The following is a 20,251-nucleotide window of genomic DNA, read 5'->3' on the forward strand; positions in this document are numbered from 1 at the left end:
ATTCCACAGTCCTGCCTACATCTGAACCCATCACAAGGCCAGCGGTGTCAGTCACTCCTTTTGGAGCCCCTGGGCTGAGAATGAGAGAGGTCCCAGATGGGAAGGATCAAGGAGGCTAAGAGACCCAGAAAATGACAACTCATCACCACATGACTGAATTGGGGGCTCTACTATGATTGACTAGACACATTTCCTGATTGGACAGTTGTGATGTTTGTTCTCAAGATAAAATCAGACCTGCGTTGACATACTGAAACATCAGCCCCTCTAGGACCCGTTTTCTTATGAGTTGTAAATGTACTACGATGGGCTTCCCTGGAGGCTCAGTTCATTAAGCGTCTGCCTGCAATGCAGGAGACCCAGGTTCAGTCCCCAGGTGGGGAAGATCCCCTGGAGAAGGAAATGGCAACCCGCTCCAGTATTCTTGCCTGGAAAGTCCCATGGACAGAGGAGCCTGTTGGGGCACAGCCCATGGGGTCACAGAGTCAGACAAGTTAGTGACTAAGTCACCACCATGTGACGCACTATATGTGACATGATTTTAGCCTGCTGCCCACCATTTCTGAGAGGAAATTATTTTACAGTGCCAAAATGTGATGGCTCGGACCTCATCCCTCAAATAAACCGCCTCATCAGTCCCGTCCTTCCCCAGCCCCTACGCACAGAGGAATGTGGGTGTACTTGGTCCGAGGCCAGGAGGGTTGGGCACAGGTGCCCGTCTCATGTTCTGTTGAAGAAGGTACTATGGCTTGGACCCCAATACATTGAGACATAGAAAGGTCTCCTTGGCTCTGGGAAACCTGGCCTTCCCTCTCCAGGACTTGTTGTCTTTACTGCTATTTATGTGTTCAGTGAGTTTCCTGAACTAACTCTCTAACTACTAACAAAGCTTATATTCTTTGTTGTGTGTGGCAGCTAAAGTCTTTGCTAGGTTAGCTTAGTGGTCAGCTGAATATTAGAGATTTCCTGAAATGCTTTGAACCAGTAAGTCTCCTGATCCTTGCCAAGGGCCTGTGCTGTGTGTGGTGGAGCATGTCTTCAGCTTTCTGGCAGGCAGTTTACAGCTTTGCCTTAGCCTCCACCCCCTTGCACAGAGCCTCAAGGTTAGCCAGAGGTGAGATTAGGGCCGTGGCTTGTCTGTCTGAGACTTGTGCACAGCTGTGCACACGCATGTAGCCTTGTAGATTACCAGCCTTTCCTCTCACTTTTGGTCCGTTTCTTGTTTGTTTCAACTGTTACCACTGCCTCTGGCAGCTGTGATGTTAAACAGTAGCCACTGATGGTTTCTGACAAATACCTTGGGGAAAGGCTGTTCTCACTGAGTCAGTTTGAATAAAGCAAGCCTCGGGAGTGGAAGTTTCCAGGGAGCTGCCAGACAGGTCAGATAGGGACAGTGCTCTGGGTATGGGACTTTGGAGGAACTCCCACCAGGGGCTACTCGTGGCTTTTCACAGCTACTGCGATTAGGAGGCTGTTGATTGAGCGGCTTCCTTGGATCTGGGGAGAAGGAGTAGGGAACAGGACAAGTTAAAACAACCACAAAGCTTGCTGTTCTTACCAAAATTCAACCATTTTTTAATCAAACCATCCAGGGAACATTTCTAGAGTTCTGAAAAGGTTGATTCTGACGATTGTTGTCAGTGTTCTCAACAACACTGCTACTTTTATGGAGGAGCAGATTTTAAGAGGTCCCTTCTGAAAGTGCTACCATCTCTCTAAATTTTAACCTGCCTGTATTTGAAATATGTTTCCTGTAGATATCAGATATGTGGGTCATGTTTTCATCCATTCTGACAGTCTCTGTCTTTCTGATAATGTTTGATTTTAGGGCTGCCGCTTTAGTTCTCTTTGTTTGTTTGTTTCTGTTTCTCCTGCCATCTTTTGGATCTACTTGACCGTTATTCTGTCTCTCGTGTTTCTAACTATTTCCCTTTCTACACCCTTTTAGTTTTTCCTCTAGAGCTTACTCTATTCATTCTGCTTTCACAGTCTACTTAAAACCAGCATTTCACCACTTTAAGTAGAATGTAGATATTTTTCATCACATAGATCCCTTTAATCCCTATATTACAGTTGTCTTAGGTATTCTATCTCCATACACTGAAAAGCCCTTCAGATAACGTTACTTTCTTTTAAGTTGACATGTAGTTGATTACAGTACTATTTCAGTTTCAGGTGTGCAACATTGTGACTTGGTATCACCATAGGTTTTGCACCATAGTTATTATATCATCTTTGGTTGTATTTCCCATGCCATACATTGCATCCCTGTGACTTACTTATTATGGAACTGACCGTTTGTACCTCTTTGCATCCCTTCACCTGTCTTGCCCTTTCCTCCATCCTCCTCCCCTCTGGCATCCACTAGTTTTTTCTCTGGATCAATGGAGTCTGTTTCTGGTTTAAGCAGATTTTTAGATTCCACATATAAGTGAAAACATGCAGTATTTGTCTGTCTTCGTCTGACTTATTTCACTTAGCATAATACCCTCTAGGTTCTTCCATGTTCTTGCAAGTGGCAAAATTTCATTCCTTTCTTATGGCTGAGTAATCTCTCTCTCTCTCTCTCTCTCTCTCTCTTTTTCTCTCTCTCTCTCTGTGCGCGCACATGCACACATCTTTATTCATCTGTCAGTGGACACCTAGGTTGCTTGTGGTGTGCATATGTGTGTGTGCACATGTGCACACGCATGCACACATCTTCTTATTCATCTGTCAGTGGACACCTAGGTTGCTTGTGGTGTGCATATGTGTGTGTGCACATGTGCACACGCATGCACACATCTTCTTCATCTGTCAGTGGACACCTAGGTTGCTTGTGGTGTGCATATGTGTGTGTGCACATGTGCACACGCATACACACATCTTATTCATCTGTCAGTGGACACCTAGGTTGCTTCCATATCTTGGCTTTGTAAATAATGCTACATTGAACTTTGGGACGCATGTATCATTTTGAACTAGTGTTTTCATTTTCTTCAGATAAATACCCAGGAGTGAAATTGCTGGTCATGCAGTAGTTCTGTTTTTATGAAGCAGAGCTATTTTTATTACTATCTTTTATTTTCAATCATCAAATATATTTCAGACTCAAGAGGAGAATACTCTTGAATAGTGACCAGATAGCATTTCTGTTGCTTTTTTCTTTGTTCCTCACGTTCCAGACTTCTTTCTGTCAGTCTGTCTTTCTGTCTTCTTTCCCTTCTGTAAGAAAAACTCCCTGTAAGTCATTCAGTGAGAATAGGTCTGCTGGCTGAATTATCTCAGCTGTTCTTCATAGGTGTCTGGCTTTGTTTCACCCTTGTTCCCCTGGGGACATTCTCACAGGATAAGAATATTGGGTTGGCAGATGTTTATTTCAGTACTTTTGAAATGCTGCTCCATTTCCTCTGGCCTCCATTTCTAATTAAAAAAAAAAAAGTAGTTATTCAGATTGTTTTCCTATCATTGTTTTTCCCTGGCTGCTTTCAAGATCTTTAGGTGTCAGGAATTTGATTACGATGGGTTTGCACATGGATTTCCTTGGGTTTGTCCTGGAGTTGCGTTTGGAGTTCACTGAGCTACATGAATCATTGGTAAGCACGTGTCTTTGTCAAATTTGGAATTTTTTTCCAGCCTTTTTTTTTTTTTGCTTTGTTCATATTGGATAATTCCTGTTGATCTGACCTTGAGCTGTCTCTTTCCTGTGTCATTTCCAATCCACTATTGAGTCAATCTAGTGAATTATGTTTTTCAGAAAAGTTTTTGTTTCCATTCAATTCTTTATTACTTTTTCTTTGCTGAAATTTTCTATCTTTCCATTTGTTTCAAGATTCTTCATTCTTCCTGGAAAAATATTTCAATAGCTACTTTGAAGTGTTTGGTAGTTCCAATATCTGGGTTATCTTGACATTAGCATTTGTTGATTGTCTTTCCCCGTGCAAGTTGAGATTTTCCTGATTCTCCACATACTGAGTAATTTTCTGTGGCTCCTGGACATTTTGAATCTCATGAGACTCTGATCTTGCTGATGTTTGTTTTAGCAGACAGTCATCCTGGTTGTGTTCAGGACACAGGTTCTAATCGGCCTCCTGTAGATTGTGGCTCTAGGAACCAGGGTTTTGAAAGCTTTTGCTGTGCTCTCCAGACGTGTCCTGCGGGTGCCACCCAGTGGCCAGTCAGGGTTGAGTTGAGTTCGGTTCTCAAAGTGCTCAGCATGATTAGGGCAGATCCAGGCATGTGCCGTCAGGGCGGCCCCAGGAGTCCGTGAACGACTTTATGGTGTCTCTTCTAATCTCTCTGTGACCTCCCCAGTAGTTCCTGGTTTCCTGGAGCTCCCCTTTTCAGATCTCCAGCCAGAAAGTCAGAGCTCTAGGTACCTACTCTGCCACACGCTCCGTACACTTGCCCCTGCATCCAGGGCTGTGGTGGGCGGACGAGGAAGAAAAGTAACAGTTTGCCTGGCCATCTCAGGACCACGGCTCCCCAGTCAGAGAGAAAGGCTCCCCTCCTTCCAGGTTTTGTGCAGCAAGCCCCCACTGCCCCTACAGTCACTGCGGCCCTCCTGATGCTGGCAGAGAGAAAAGACAGAAGCGTTTCCCCTCCCTCTGAACATTGGGAACCCACTTTCTTACTCCTTGAACCGGAAGTCGAAGGCTTCTCTCCAAACTGTCTGTGCCCAGTCTCCGCTTCTGTGTATTGGGTCGCCCCGAGTCCAGGCCGAGGGATACTGGAGAGTAGAAAGAAAGAAACAGGAAATGCAGTACTGTTCCAGTGGTACTTTGTATTCCTGTCTCTTCTCCCGTTCTGCTTATCTTTCAGAGTCCATGCCTTCTGTCCTGGTGCTATAAGCAGTGTTCAGTGGAGAAACAGTCAAATGTGCTTGCTCTGCGTTACCTGGAACCCACCCTCCATTTGTTTTGGGGAGTGTGGTTTTTTTTCTTTTTTGGTTGTGCTGGGTCTTCGTTGCTGTGCATGAGCTTTCTTCAGCTGCAGTCAGTGGGGATGGCTCTCCAGTTGTGGTGCACAGGCTTCTCACCGCGGTGGCTTCTCTTACGGTGCGCGGGCTCGGCAGTTGCATCTCCCAGGCTCCGGAGCACAGGCTCGGGAGTTGTGGTACATGAGCTTAGCTGCTCTGCAGCGTGTGTTGTCTTCCTGGACCAGGGATCTAACCAGTGTTCCCTGCAGGCAGGGCGGACTCTTAACTGCTAAACCACCACGGAAGCCCTATTTGGTTTTTTGAATCCACTTACAGGACTTGATATTTAGCTCTTGCACATTTCAGCTTCGTGTTACAGGCTCTGTTGGTTCAGGTCTCCACAGTCCTTTTGAATTCTGATTCTGGGATTCAGCATGTTACCATGTCTTTCTAGTGTTGTGATGGATAGGTTTCATAAACATGCCTCCTTTCTGTCATTGGTAAAAATGCTGAGCCAGCCAGACTGGGCCAGGGAGCTCCATCTAGGCTGGCATGGACCTGTTCACTGAAACGCTGCTGCTGCTGCTAAGTCGCGTCAGTCATGTCCGACTCTGTGCGACCCCATAGACGGCAGCCCACCAGGCTCTGCCATCCCTGGGATTCCCCAGGCAAGAACACTGGAGTGGGTTGCCATTTCCTTCTCCAGTGCATGAAAGTGAAAAGTGAAAGTGAAGTCGCTCAGTTGTGTCCAACTTCTTAGCAACCCCGTGGACTGCAGCCCACCAGGCCCCTCCATCCATGGGATTTTCCAGGCAAGAATACCGGAGTGGGGTGCCATTGTTATTCTCCAGCCAAGAATCAGCCAGATTCCCTCTTCTTTGATCTGACCCACAGAGGTGAGATAGGAAACTGAGAGGTCCTCAAGGTCATGGAGTAAGCACGGCATCTGTAGGGTCTTAGCTCAGCGCTCTCTCCGGCTCACCTTGACCTCAAGCATCTCTTTGAGCAGATTTTTCCCCCCCTTAAAATGTAAAATGATAAGCTCTCCCTAGATCTAAAATCCACAACTTGGTATCTTTGCCGCATACCTTGCTGTAATGAAGATACACCATCTTTGGTGGGGGGGGGGGGGCGGTCGGGGGGAGGGGTTCCCTCCCCTGTAAATCCAAGAACCCTTTCAGAGCAAGAAACTGAGGTTACTTTGCTCTGAGTTTGTATTTATTGAACCTGTGATGGGTCTGCAAAATCAGAGTAACTTTTTAGTAATCAGTTGTAGAATTGGAGAGAGGTGGCAGTGTCCCAGACCTGAGATTTCTTAAACCCCCTTTTCTCGCGGCGTGCTCCCCTTAGGTTCATGTTACCGCAGTTTCCAGTCCCTTTTCTTTCATTTGCCCAAGGCTGTGAGGAGTCTCAGAGGTGAACGAGTGCACCCAGGGTGTCTGCCCTGATTAAAATGGCCCTGGGTCTCCCCCGTCCTGAGCTTCCCTTCTATCAAAAGGATAAGTGTTTTCACCACGTCGCATCGTAGTAGTGCAGTGTTTTTTCAGGCTGAGGGTTGTGATCCTTTACTTACTGGGGCATGAAGTTAGCTTAGAAGTTACAGATTTTATATATTTTTTTTTTCAAACATGCATACCACAGACTAGAAAACAACAGAATGCCTCACATCCTGGAGTAACTATTTAGTGAAATTTTCTTTTCGGTTTCTAGGTAGGCCGTGGGCCGCAGTCAGGCTTGAAACTCATTGTTATGATACATGAGCCCCACTCTTCCTGTGCAGTTCTCACCTGTACATATTTTTGAAATGATGAGTAATAATGCATGGCTGTATATGCGTCTCACCAAACGAGCAGGCAGAGTGTTCTGGGGATAACTTCCTAAAGGGGGTTGTGTGCCTTTCCTGCACCTCTCAGTTCCTTGCTTATTTTTCATTTTCTGAGCGGGAAAGGAGGATTTCTAGGTGGTTGGAATTAATAAATCTAATGTGGTGATACTCAGTTCCGCCACAAGGTGGCCTCAGTGCGCCTCTGGGTTCTTGATGGACTTGGCGCTAAAGCACTTGAGCTTCTTGGCTCCTCTCCAATCAGTGGTGAGGGGCAGCTGGCTAGGAGTTCCGGTTCTGTTGCTGGAAAGGAAATATCCCGGCTTGTTGTCCGTGCCGGTTCAGTGAAGTGAGAGTTGTCAGAATGATACCACAGGATGGCGTTAAGCCAGTCTGGATTATTAAAGCCCAATCCCCAAACAATATATTCTAACACCAGTGTTAATCATGAGACTGGCTCACCTACCACAGAAACCTTAAGGTGATGTGTTACTAAGTACCTCAAGGGCAGTTTCTCCAGGGTTGGGGTGGGGGGAGAAGCAGGTGAGGGAGATGAAGTGGTATAGACGTTCACTTACAAAATAAATGAGTCACAGCTGTGAAATGCATAGTGTGGGGAATGTGCAAGAGCTAAATATCTTAACAAAGATAACGTTAATATCTTTGGTGTCAGATGACAGCTGGACTTATCGTGGTGATTGTTTTGAAACATACAGAAATAGTGAATCACTGTTGTATACCAGGAACCAATATAGTACTGATACTTCAAAAACATTCCTGGAAAAATAGATCAGATCTGAGGCTGCAGAGGTCTGGAGAAAGGGGAATTAGATGAAGGTAGTCAAAAGGAACAAACTTCTGGTTACACAATAAATATACAACATGATAAAGGTAATACTACTGTACATTATAAATGAAAGTTAACAGACTTCTCTGCAAAAGGAGAAAAAAATTTTTTTCTATTTCTTTAACATTATTGAGAGACAGATGTTCACTGAACCTGTTGTGATTACTTCAAAACTGGGGTGGGAGGGGCAGTCTATCGGCCTCAGCACTGTGGACACTCGGCCAGATGCTCTGAGGGATGGTGTCCTGTTCCCTGTAGGATAATTAAGAGCATCCTGGCTTCTACCCCCAGATGCCAGCAGCGCCCGCCCTCCCCTCCGTCACTGACAAAAATAAATGTCTCCAGACCTTTGCCGAGTGTCTTCCCCATGGGGGAGAGGGACGAAAGTGTCCCCAGTTAATACGACTCCTGTTTCAGCTGGCATCTGGTGTTGGGAGGACACTCAGTTTACGTTTTGGATCGAAGTGTTTGAGTGCCGCAGTTCTCAGCCCTGCTGTCTATACTGGGAAACCGTGCGTAACCTTTGTGTCTTCTGAGAGTAAAGGTAATACAGCATCACTTTAGAAATGTTTAGAATACGCAGGAAAGAAAAAAAGTCAAAAATAAAAAATTATCCGTAATTCTTACTTAAAAAAATCACTTTAACATTTTCATGATGTTTATTTCAATTTTTATCATATAAACTTATTTACATAATTATCATATTTGTAGTTGTCCTTTTATCATATTTCATTGTATCACAGATATTATTCCATGTTCTTATAATTCCATGGTGCAAGGAGGGGTTTTTTTTTCCAGTCTGTTCATTCATCTGTTGTCTTAGGTTTTTGTTTGTTTTGCTTTTATTAAAGTTAACATCAGCCTCAATTACACTCTGGCATTTTCCCTAGTATTCTTACAGTCTTGTGAATAAAATCTCAGATACCTAGACTGTAAAACCGTCTGTAAACAGTAGTGTAAGAATAATGGGGAAGGTCAAGTATCGCCATCCTAATGGACCACCTTTCTCTCTATCCATTTTCTTCTTCTTTTTAAATGTTTGTTTGACTGTGTTGGGTCTTAGTTGCGACGTGCGGGATCCTTCATGGCAGCGCGGGCGGGTTCAGCACTCGCGTTGCTGGTCTTAGTTGCCCTGAGGTGTGTGGGATCTTAGTTCCCTAGCGAAGGATGAAACCCGCATGCCCCGCATTGCAAGGCGGATTCCCAGCCACTGGACCACCAGGGGACATCCCTGTCCGTTTTGTTTTAATCTCACCATGTGAACATACCACCTATATGTAGTTATAATTGTAGTATACGAACATGTTCCCGTTTGCTTACTTTATTTAACATTATAAGCACTTCTTGTCCTTCATAACTTTTTCAGTGACTGATCATATCCAGCAAGTGACATGCCATGATATACCTAACACTTTCCCTTTGTTAGACAGTAGACTGATTCCAGTTTTTCTCTTCTTTAGAAGATATTTTAGTGAATATATGAACCTGTCTCCCTTCCCTTTCTGGGTAAAATTCCAGCAGTGGCAATTATTAGATCACAGAATATAAAAAGAGTTTTTGGCTCTTGAAATGTATTGCCAGTTTCTTTCCAAAGAAGTAGTACCAAAAAAAAAAAAAAGAAGTAGTACCAGTTTTTACAGCCATCAGCAATGTGCAGTGGTGTGCATTTTACCATATTAAAAAAAAACTTACAAAAATACAGATCCAGATCTGGCAGGACTGTGGTAGCAGCCTGCATGCTCTTCCCACCCACCCTGAACAGCCTCCAAAGCTCTCTCTCAAACAGGCTGGATTGTCATTTGTTCTCCTGCACTTCCTGATGGCTCAGACAGTAAGGAGTCTGCCTGCAATACCAGAGACCCGGGCTCAATCCCTGGGTTGGGAAGATCCCCTGGAGAAGGAAATGGCAACCCACTGCGGTATTCTTGCCTGGAAAAATCCCATGGATGGAAGAGCCTGGCAGGCCCCAGTCCATGGGGTCACAAAGAGTCGGACAGGACTGAGCGGCCCCACTCTTACTTGTAACAGTCCTTAGCATTATTGAACATGTACTTTGTAGCCCCAGTTCTCAGTGCTCTGCAGGTATTAACAGAATCCTCACAGCAGCCCTACAGCTATCCTCATCTTACAGTTGAGGGGCCTGAGGGACCAGGCAGTAGTGGGCGCCCACAGAGCACGCAGCTAATCCCAGACAGTGTGTCCCCACTGGCCTCGTGCTGACCCCCGAGGTGACTGTGCTTGAGCCCTAGCCAGCAGCCCTGCACGCCCACCCTCTCCGGCCTCCCCGCCCTTGTTCTCTGACCTCGGCTCCCTTCCACGTGTCCCCTGCTCACCGAGCTTCTGTCCCGTCCTCCCCGCTCTGCTCCTGCGCAGGCCTCTGTGCTCTTTCTCGTGCTCCCAACTCCCCGTCTGCCCAGAAAGCTTCTGCTCACCTTGCACCTTCCTCTCCTTGTAAGACCTTCCCTACTGTCCCTCCCCACCCCAGCCTCCTGCTTTGCTCCCACAGGGTTTGGTTATGGCATCTGCTAAATCACATAATGTGTTTATTCAGTCGCAGCCTCAGTTCCCTGAGGGTAGGCAGTGTCTTTTAAGAAAAATAATAACAAGCTTGGTTTTAGAATGATTTTAGATTTACAGAAACACTGCGAAGATCGTATAGTACAAAGAATTCCCGTATGCCCACTTCCCCCTGTTGTTAACATCTTAAGTTAATGTGGTTCATTCATCACAGTTCATGAACCAGTCGATACACGTAGTAGCTAAAGTCCATACCCTCTGTTTCCTTACTTTTTACCTAGTGCCTTTTTCTTGTTCCAGAATCCCATGCAGGGCGTCACACCACATTTAATCATCATGTAGCCTTCGGCTCCTGTGCGCTCTGACAGTTCCCCAGACTTTGTTTTGATGACCTTGAGAGTTTCAAGGGTCAGGTGTTCCGTAGAATGTCCCTCGGTTGGGATTTGTCTGGCGTTTTTCTCATGAGTTAGTTATTTGGAGGAAGAAGACCACAGAGATAAGGTTCCGTTCTCTCATCAGGGCTGGATGCTTATCAGGAGGACTTGTCGCTGTTGATCCTGCCCCTGATGCCCTCCTCAGGCAGTCTCATCAGGGTCCTCTACTGGACGGCGACTCTTTGCTTCCCCTTCCCACGCTGTACCCTTTGGGAAGAAGTCACCCTGCACGACCCACACATAAGGGGTGGGGATTCCGCAGCCCCTCCACGAGGGCAGAGGCGCTGCATCAGCTGTTTGAAATAATGCATGGATTTGTCTGGTCCTCATTTTCTTTGTAACTGTGGACTCTGAGATGCTTATTTTCTACTCTTAAGTTTAATCCAATACTGCTTTATTTTCTTGCTCAGATTGTTCCAGCTTTGCCCACTGGGGGCTCTTTCATACAGCACCTGTCCCTTTCACAGACTCCCGTCATTGGTGGAGTTTGGGGGGTTTGTTTTGTTTGCAACAGTACTTCTCAGCTTCCTGGTACTACAGGGTAGACCAGACTTGTCTTATGTATTTTCAGCCCCTAACCTAGGATTCAGCCGTTCCTCTGAATCCCATTTCTTTTCGTTGGAGAATGAAATGATTTTGTTGAAGAGTCAAACGACTGTGCTGGGTCTTAGTCCCTAAGTTTCTCGTCTCCAAGAGATACTTCTAGGCTCCGACAGCCTGTCTCCTGCGTGCAGGAACCAGTTGTGTTTAGAGCTTGTCAGCCACAAGCGGTGCTTTGAGCTCTCCTCAGCCAGTCAGCGTCTCGGGCATCCAGACACCACATTCCCCAGACACCCAGATTAATGAGTGTTTTACTCAGTTTTTTCCTCCAACAGTTAACAAAAGTTTAACAAAAGTGTTCAGTAATAAAATGTACACAACCCAATTTTATAGTGAAATGCAGGGGAGGGGGGCATGTGGACACCATTGAATCCCTGATGAGCACAGCCATCGTTCGTACTGGATCCCAGACTGTGACAGGATGATGTCTCCTCACGCTGCCACCACTCCAGTAGGGTTCTGTTGCCCACCAGCAGCCATCTCCACGCTCATCTATCACAAGATTCGTAAATGATCAGATCCCCACAGCATTCCTTGGACATGTCCGCCACCATTTAATTTCAGCAATAACTTCTTGTCCATACATCTCTTCAACTCGGGAGGGTGAGCCTTGCTCATGCTGTCTACTCGGTGAGCTCAAAGACATCTCCAACTGTCCGGTCCCTTTAAGATCAGAATTCAAGATGAAAGTCTGTGCACTTGCCCTGCCTGTTCAGACCTCTTTGGATATGGTTGGTGGTTCTCAGGCTTGAGGCCGACCTGTGATGACTAAGTTACAGAACAAAACAAATAATCAGCAGCTGTGCCCTGGGAGCGCAGGTCCTAGAGCAGAGCTCCCCGGCTGGTAAATGGGGAATGTGTACACGTGGCAGAGACCCCGATCGCCTTGCCTTCAGGGTGGAGACTGAGTGCCCACGACCTCAGGCCAGTGCTCAGTGAGTCCAGGGAGCTCAGAGCTATGTGTCTGGTCCATAGCGTGTGTTTTCTTTCTTTCTCCCCTTCCCAGCTCCCCCCTCCCTTTTTTTTTTTTTTTAACAATTTTGGTAAAATACACACAACACAAGATTTACCATCAGTACAGTTCAGTGGTACTAAATACATTCAGGTTGTCATGCAACCATTATCACTGTCATCTACGCCCATAACTCTCTTCATTTTGTAAAACAAAACCTGTGTTTTGAAACGGCAGTTCCCCGTTCCCTGCTCCTCCCAGCACCTGGCAGCCACCTGTCTCCTCTTCTGTCTCCGAATCTGGTGCTCTCAGGACCTCCTGTAATAGAGATCATAGAGCATTCGTCATCCTGTGACTCCCGTTTGACTCAGCGTAGCGTCCTCAGGGTTCATCCCCGTTGCAGCCCCCAGTCAGAACTTTTTCCCTTTTCAGGCCGAATCCTGCATTGCATGAACGGGCCGCGTTCTCCTTGTCCATTCAGCGTGCTCATCGTTACTGCTTGCACCTTGTTTTTCTTACTTCGTATTGGGGTGTAGTAGCTTCACGGTGTTGTGTTAGTGTCGGGTGTACAGCAGAGGTTCAGTTGTACGTATATCCTTTTCCAGATTCTCTTCCCATCTAGGTTATGTGTTTATCTCGGCTGCCCTGACTGCTTGCTCTGTGTGGGCTTTCGCTAGCTGTGGTGAGGGGGCCTCCCATTGCAGTGGTTCTCATGCTGTGGAGCGGGGCTCTAGGTGCACGGGCTTCAGTAGTTGTGGCAAAAGGGCTTAGCTGCTCTGGAACGTGTGGGATCCTCCCCGATCAGGGATCAGACCTGTGTCCCCTGCACTGGCAGGCAGATTCTTATCCACTGCACCATCGGGGAAGCCCTCACATAGGTCATTGCAGAGTATTGAGTAGAGTTCTCTGCGCTGTACAGAAGGTCCTTGTTGATTATCCGTTACATGTAGCAGTGTGTGTATGTAATTGATCCCTCCCTGACACTTCCCCATACCATACGTTTGTTTTCTAAGTCTCTGAGTCTGTCTCTGTTTAGTAAATGAGTTCATTGTGTCGTTTTTTAGATTACACATATAAGTGATACCATAGATGTTTGTCTTAGTTGATCACCTCAGTCCGTCCATGTTGCTGCAAAGGGCTGTATTTCGTTCTTTTCTATGACTGTCACCTCAAGTTTCGTCTCCATTTCCCTATGCATTTTTGCAGGCAAGGTAGGCAGAGGCTTGAAAGTCACATAGTCCAGGTTGGAATCCTAGGTCCTGGTTTTACCGATTGGGAGACCTCGATTAGCAAATTACTTAAGCTCTCTGAGCTTGATTCCTCATGTGTAAAATGGATATAGAGGAGCGTTACTCATCTCATAGACCGTTGTTAGAATTAAACGAGGGTACAGACGTGCACAGACTTCACACAGCGCCTGGCATGTAATACGTGTTCTGCAAATCTTAGCTGCTGGGGTCCAGCCCAATCAGGATCCAGGGATACCCTCAGGATGATAGCGTCGGTGATAAGAGAGAGAAAAGAGAGAGAGAGAAAGAATGACATGGGGAGACCAAGCTTCGGTGAGCGAGGCCCATAATTTTATTTTCAAAAGGAACTTTTTATACCTTGACTTGTACATAGAAGGAAATGAAAGATGCAAAGTCATACAGAGTCAGCCTAAACATTACATCTCTTTTGTCTTTATCAAAACCAGGATTTTTTCTGCATACCTTTCCCATAAACAATGTTGTGTACATTATCTTCCAGCCTTGGAGGCCTGTGGACATTTTATGACCCTTTTTTGATAAAGGCTACTCAACCAGAAAACTTATTTTCCCTTGTTTTTTTTTTTTTTTAATATTTCTCATCTATGTCAGCCTCAGAAAGTGCTAAACAGAGTTACATTCTCATAGAGCAAAGGTGCAGTGAGTTACAACAGAGAAAGAACCAATTAGCTCAAAGGTCTGATGTGGTTGATTCCAAGGCTGCTGCTTGTTTTTCTTACATTCCAACTGTGTTAGCCAGTGCACTCCCAGGTGCACAGTGGGTAAGGGACGTGGGCACTTGGCAGCAAGCACTGGCTCAACAATGAAATCCTACACCAGCCCTACTCTAATAGTTTTTAACTCTTCAAAAGGTTCTGTATTTTTAGAATGTTTTAGGCTTCCCGTGTCTTTCAAGGCTGGGGAGTTGTGAACAATCATATGCGTAGCTGCAAGTCTGGATGAACCTGTCAGGCAAGCTAGAAAGCCATCAGAGGGGTTTGAATTGAAACACTCCTATCATGCCCAGGAGACTTATTAACTAAAGCCCTAAGTTGACTTTTTCCAGAGAAAGGTGGTCAGGGAGAGCCCCCTATTAATGTCAGAAGAGTTGGTGAAGAGCATAATATAGTAAACAGTAGACAGACAGATTTTGGTTTCGGGGTAGATGCTCGAGCAGGTCCAGGGAGTCCCTCGAGTCCTGATCTGCCTTTGCCTGTCAGGTCCTCTCCGCATGACCTTTGTCATGGGTGGGACTTCCCATGGTGCTCCCGGCACTTAGCCACTAAAACATGCTCATCATTTTGTACTTTCTCATTCTTGTTGGCATGAGGTTCAGTTCAGCTCAGTCGCTCAGTCGTGTCCGACTCTTTGTGACTCCATCAATCGCAGCACACCAGGCCTCCCTGTCCATCACCAACTCCTGGAGTTCACCCAAACTCATGTCCATCGAGTCAGTGATGCCATCTAGCCATCTCATCCTCTGTCGTCCCTTTCTCCTCCTGCCCCCAATCCCTCCCAGCATCAGAGTCTTTTCCAATGAGTCAACTCTTTGCATGAGGTGGCCAAAGTACTGGAGTTTCAGCTTTAGTATCATTCCTTTCAAAGAAATCCCAGGGCTGATCTCCTTCAGAATGGACTGGTTGGCTCTCCTTGCAGTCCAAGGGACTCTCAAGAGTCTTCTGCAACACCACAGTTCAAAAGCATGAGGTTAAGGAGAAAGAAAATCCTAAGGAATTAAATCATAGGGATGATTTCAACCCCTTGCCATGAATACGCTTTAGTGTCCCAGCCAATGGTGTAAAGGTGGATAATAGACCGTGCTGTGCCGGGGACCAGCCCCGGCTGATCCAGGGTATTCGAAGGAGAGACGGCGTAGGCGAAGATCAGGAAACAATTGCTTAATTAAATGTTAATTAAGGATATAAAGAGTAATAGAATGAGGATAGCTCAGTAAAATTCAGTGAAGAAAAGAGGCTGAAATAAGGATAGCTCAGTGAGGAAATTCAGTGGAGAAAAGAGGCTGAATAATTCAGCCAGAAGGTAAGAGAAAGAACGACATGGTGAGACCAAGTTTCGGTGAACAAGGCCCGCACTTTATTTTCCAAAGTAGTTTTTATACCTTAAGTTATGTATAGAGGATAATGGGGGAAGGGGTAGAGTCATGCAGTAAGCCAGGCTTTCTTCCTGCAAACTTATCATATGCAAAAGCTTAGGTGATTTGCATCATCTTCTGGCCCGGAGGCCTGTGAACATTTTAAGACCTTTTCTTCAGAAAACTTATTTTTCTCTAAAGGTGATTGGTCAGGAGCCACCCTCCAAAAGCATTAGATAAAGTTGCATTCCTACAGAGCAAAGGTGTGGTGAGCTATAACAAGAAAAAGAATTAACTCAAGGGTCCCAGGTTACAAACATTAAAGCTACTACTTACACCAACTATATTAATCAATACACTGCCAGGGACACAGCAGGTAAGGGATATGGAAACTTAGCAGCAAACATTGGCCCAACAAGTGAAAATCCCTTCACCAATACAATTTCTAATCAATCTTTTAACTACTCAAAAGAATCTGTGTTTACACAGTTTAGAACATCTCCTGCCTCTCACAGTTGGGAGGCTCTGAACAATCACATGTGGCCGGAAAAACCTATTCAGGCAGGCTAGAGGATTTCCAAAGGAGTTTGTAGGTTAAACACTGTCACACCCAGGAATTATTAACTGGAGCTGTAAGCTAACTTTTTTCAGAGAGGTAGTGGGGGACAGCCCCCCGTAAAGTCAGAGGTGTAGGTGAAAGCACAAAGCAGAAAGTAGGCAGACTCTGGTTTTGGGGGTACATTGCTCGAGAATTTCCAGGGAGACTCCTGAGGCTTGATCCCGCCTTTGCGTATGCCAAGCCTCCTTCCTCATGACCTTTGCCAGAGGCGGAGCTCGCTCCCCGCAGTGCTGTGCCCTGGGCACCCCCAGGCCTTGAAGCTCTTTGGTCCTTTGATGAGATGACAGCAGTAACCAAGCTCTGGGTGCCTGTGGGCGCTGGATTGAGTTCCTACACTTCTGCAGGAGGTGCCCACCATGCCCATGGATGGCCACCTGGCGTCCTCAGGGAGCCGGAGGGCAGCTGCGGGCTCCGTGGGCTCTGGCTCCGCCTCGTCCCAGCTCTCGCCCACTGCCCTGCTGCAAGAAGAGGGGGAGCAGGAGGAGGCGGGCACAAGTTGTCTTGGTGCTCTGCTCTTGGTCTGCTCAGCGGCACTGTGGGAACTGGCAGACACGCCAGGGAAGACACTGGGACTCAGAGGCGCACGTGGAGTGTTGGCGGGAGGCTTTCTGGGTCTGTGGGAAGAGCTGGGAGCTGCCATGTTTGTTGTGGCCGGGGCCCTCTGCTGCATGGTTTTTGAAAGTCCCTTTGCAGATGGGGCGAGAGCAGGGACGTGAGCAGGTGTAGTCATTCTCATTCAATGGCAAAGGGCGGCTTGGGGCGTTGCCTTGCCAAGACAGTGGACTAGGGAGGGGACCACACATAAAGCAGTGAGGCCCGATTTCTGGGGCGTCAGGATCTCGTGTGGGCTGGACCCTCTTAGAGGGATGAGGTCCACCCTCCAGCAGTGGTAGGTCGGTTCTGGGACTGGCCGTTTATTCCCAGGGTGGCCTTGGGGGTTGGCGGGCATGAGGACCTCTCCGGCTCCTCGTTGTCCAGTCCAGAGACGGCTGGCGCCTGGGTTTTCCCCAGGAGTCCGTTCTCAGGGAACCCGATTCTCCGAGTGGATGGGTGTATCGCTGATCCAAATGCCGTGTGATTGCAGCATCCAGTGAGACCCAGGAGCAGCCATCCAGTGGCTCCGAGGAGGCATCTGGGACGGAGGACGAGGAGGAGGATGCACCCAGCTTCATCACGGGGCGATGACGGGGCTGGCCCCGCAGCTGTCTGAGCCTGGCCCATCCTTGGCCCGGGGCTCTGAACGCCCTCCCAAAGCCTCATGGAGAGACGCGGTGGGAGCTGCTCCCGAAGACTCTCAGCCCCACTGCGGGCAGGACTCAGCCGGCAGGGAGAGGACTAGCCTCCTGGACGCTCGAGGGCGCTGCCAAGTGGGGTCCGTTAATGTCCTTGTTGAAAGGGGGGAACCTGGGGCCTGCTCTCACATAAGTGGACGGTGACGAGCTTGGCGCTGGTTTCTGTGAAACGAATGTTTAGTAAAGAACAGAAAAACTCCAGATTTTGTTCAGATCTGTGACATGCTAATTACAGAAGCTGCAGAGAGGCTGTGACGTGACACAACGGAGCGGGCTGGTCCCAGACTCAGGAGACGGCCTCGGCTCTGGAAGGAACCCTCACTGCAGGGCGTGGGGCCTCCGTTTCCTTCAGCTGAGGGTGCAGACTGCGCCCCAGGACTTATCTCCTCTCCCCGCATCCCAGCAGCTGCAGAGGGAGACCTGGGACTGAACCCGGGGCAGAGCCGGCAGAGAGACCTGGCGTGTGAGGAGGACTTCAGAATACCAGCTGGTCATAGAAAATCAGCAGGTAGAGGAGCCAGGCTGGGCTGGACCAGAGCAGGTGGCCCAGGGGACCCCGCTGGGCCACTAGAGAAAGTTTGATAGAATCAAGGAAATAGTGGTTTCGAGTGAAGGGAAATGAGGAAACATCTTAGGTTTCTTGATTCCCTGGCTCCATCCTGAGCCATGTGGCGTCTGTGATAACGTCTGTCTTTCCACAGTTTAAGTCACAGGAAGTTTCTTTCCCAGGAAGCTGAAATGGAAAGTCAGCCCTCATAATTAGCACACAGCCTGACTGTCTGTTTTGAAAGTGGTGTTTCTCTTTCATTAGGGACTGACCGTTAGTTCTGTGTCCTCCTGTCTTTGAACTGTTGGTTTCCTTTGTCCCCTCAAAGTGTGTGTGTCAGAGCTCGTGCTTCGAGCCTGGAGCCCTGGGATTGAGTCCTGGCCCTGCCTCTGATGGGACAGAGAACTCCGGGCAAGTCCCTGCCCGGTGCCCCCAGCCAGGAGCTCGGAGCTTCCGCAGCAGATGTGTGCCGGGCAGGTGGGCAGTGACTAGACTGGTGCTTGTCTTTACCTTTACTGGATGTCAGAAGACGCTGCTCAGGGAGATGCCCTCCAGCAGTTCCTGGTGATGTGCAGTGGGCTTTTAGTGCCTTAGGCTGAATGATTTGCAGGCTTTCTGTTACCAGCGGGAAGCTTGGATCCACTCTCCCAATCCACTCAGCAGAACCAGGCGACTGACACCGTACTTTGTGTTACCACAGCCAAGTTCACTGCAGGGCATCAAGCAAGGAGAACAGGCCAGCTGGTGCTCAAAAGCCCAAAAGACTGCGAGGGAGAGGGGCACAGGGTGCGCCGTCAGCTCATGCACCATTCTGATTGGTTGATGGTGAGCAACTGGGTGATGTCTGGGGACTCTTAGCTTTCTGGTTCCAGCCCGTCTGGAGTCTACGTTGCTGGTGGTCAGCAGGCAGGTAACTTCTTTCACCTCGTGGGAAATCTTAATACCTGCAAAACAACTCAAGGGTGTGGTTCAGGACACTACTTATAGCCCGTGAGGAGGAACTGGAGGGCCTTGACTTTGTTTGTGGCTGAATTATTTGTCTTTCTTGACTGCTTTCCTTTGTGTCTTCATTTTCTCATTTGTAATTAAATTTGTGCAAGAATGTGGGAGAAAGGCATTGACTTTCTTTTCATTTTCAAATTCTTTTCATTTTTAAAAGAATTCTCAAGTTGCTTGGTGCCAGTACTTTGTATTATGAAAACATTACCTCTCTGATGGCTTTGTCACAGCACCTGGACAAACGCTTGAAAATCAGACACAGTACAATGAGGATAGAGATCCAAACGCACCTGCCGTATACCCAGAGTCTGTTATAGATGGCAACCAGGAAAATCAGTTTTGGGGGTGAGTCATTTTTATATAAATTCTGTAACCAAGGAGTCTTTTGAATTAACTCTATTTGGGTTTCAGCTTCTCCAGGGCTATTTTTTTAAATATATATGTGTGTATATATATATATATATAACAGGAGCTGTGGGCCACTGCATGTCTCTTTTGTGGTTAAAATGTAAAGCAGTTTTATCATCTGGTACTTTTCTGCCGAAAGAATCTAGCACCTTCTGCCGGGAAGCTACAGCCTGAGCTGTCTTGCTAATTACTGCAGTAAGCTCCCTACATACAAACCTGCACATTTTGAACTTTGAAAGATGTAAATGTGTTCCATCCACCTGGGGCATGAGGGAAGCTGCACCTGCCCTCCGTCTCCTGTTGCTGACGATCCTTCAGCTCCGTCTCCCTCCTCCTGTCGGTGACTCTTCTTAGCTGCTCACTCAATGCCAGCTGTTGTATGACTGTACTTTTCAAGGTACTGTACTGTAAGATTAAAAATGTTTTTTCTGTTTCTATATTGTGTGAAGAGCATGAACCTAGCGCAGTGCTGTAGAGCGGCTGTGTCGGTTGGGCACCTAGACTAACTTTGTTGGACTTAGGAACTCATTTATATGTAGGGGACTCCCTGTATTCCTATACAGAGACACTTCATGGCAGCTGAGAGTGTCCTTGAGTCTGATACAGTTCAGAAAGGTCAGGTTCTCAGTAATGCAGGAACATGTCTGAACCCATGTCCGTAATAGGCACCCAGGTCCATACTGAATGTCTGAACTACGGTTACGTCATTTTGATTTTGTAAATACATTCTTTAAAGTAGATGTATGCAGTGTATGTTTGACGAACTAGACAGCCTGTATAAGGCAAAATACTTCTCTATACCTGGGGGTGTGAAAGTTGCCATTATTTTCCTCCTTTTGTTTGTAAATCTTTCAGGAGAAAGCACTGATGATTCAAAATACTTGTCCCTCAATGCTAGGCCTCCTTTTATATATATTTATATTTAAATATATAAAAATATTAAATATGAGAAAAACTAATCAAACATAGTGAACCAGC

General features: G+C 47.0%; 1 protein-coding gene across 3 annotated transcripts in view; it reads left to right on the plus strand.

Moving 5' to 3' along the window:
• The window catches only part of PRKRIP1 (PRKR interacting protein 1), a 38,214-nt gene extending 18,504 nt beyond the window's left edge, over positions 1 to 19,710 (plus strand). For 2 of the 3 annotated variants that reach the window (XM_086374390.1, XM_086374388.1), the window contains exon 6: positions 7,984 to 8,202. In XM_086374390.1, coding sequence (XP_086230516.1) covers positions 7,984 to 8,102 — 119 coding nt within the window. In that variant the 3' untranslated portion in view covers positions 8,103 to 8,202. Of the gene's footprint in view, positions 1 to 7,983; positions 8,203 to 17,111 lie in introns of those variants that run through there. The other variant, XM_086374389.1, reaches the window with a different exon arrangement.
• The last annotated feature ends 541 nt before the right edge of the window (positions 19,711 to 20,251 follow it).

The sequence above is a fragment of the Bos grunniens genome, chromosome 25 (genome assembly GCF_055505025.1).
Source record: "Bos grunniens cultivar Pamir isolate PY7600 chromosome 25, Bosgru_T2T1.0, whole genome shotgun sequence".
NCBI classification, from domain to species: domain Eukaryota; kingdom Metazoa; phylum Chordata; class Mammalia; order Artiodactyla; family Bovidae; genus Bos; species Bos grunniens.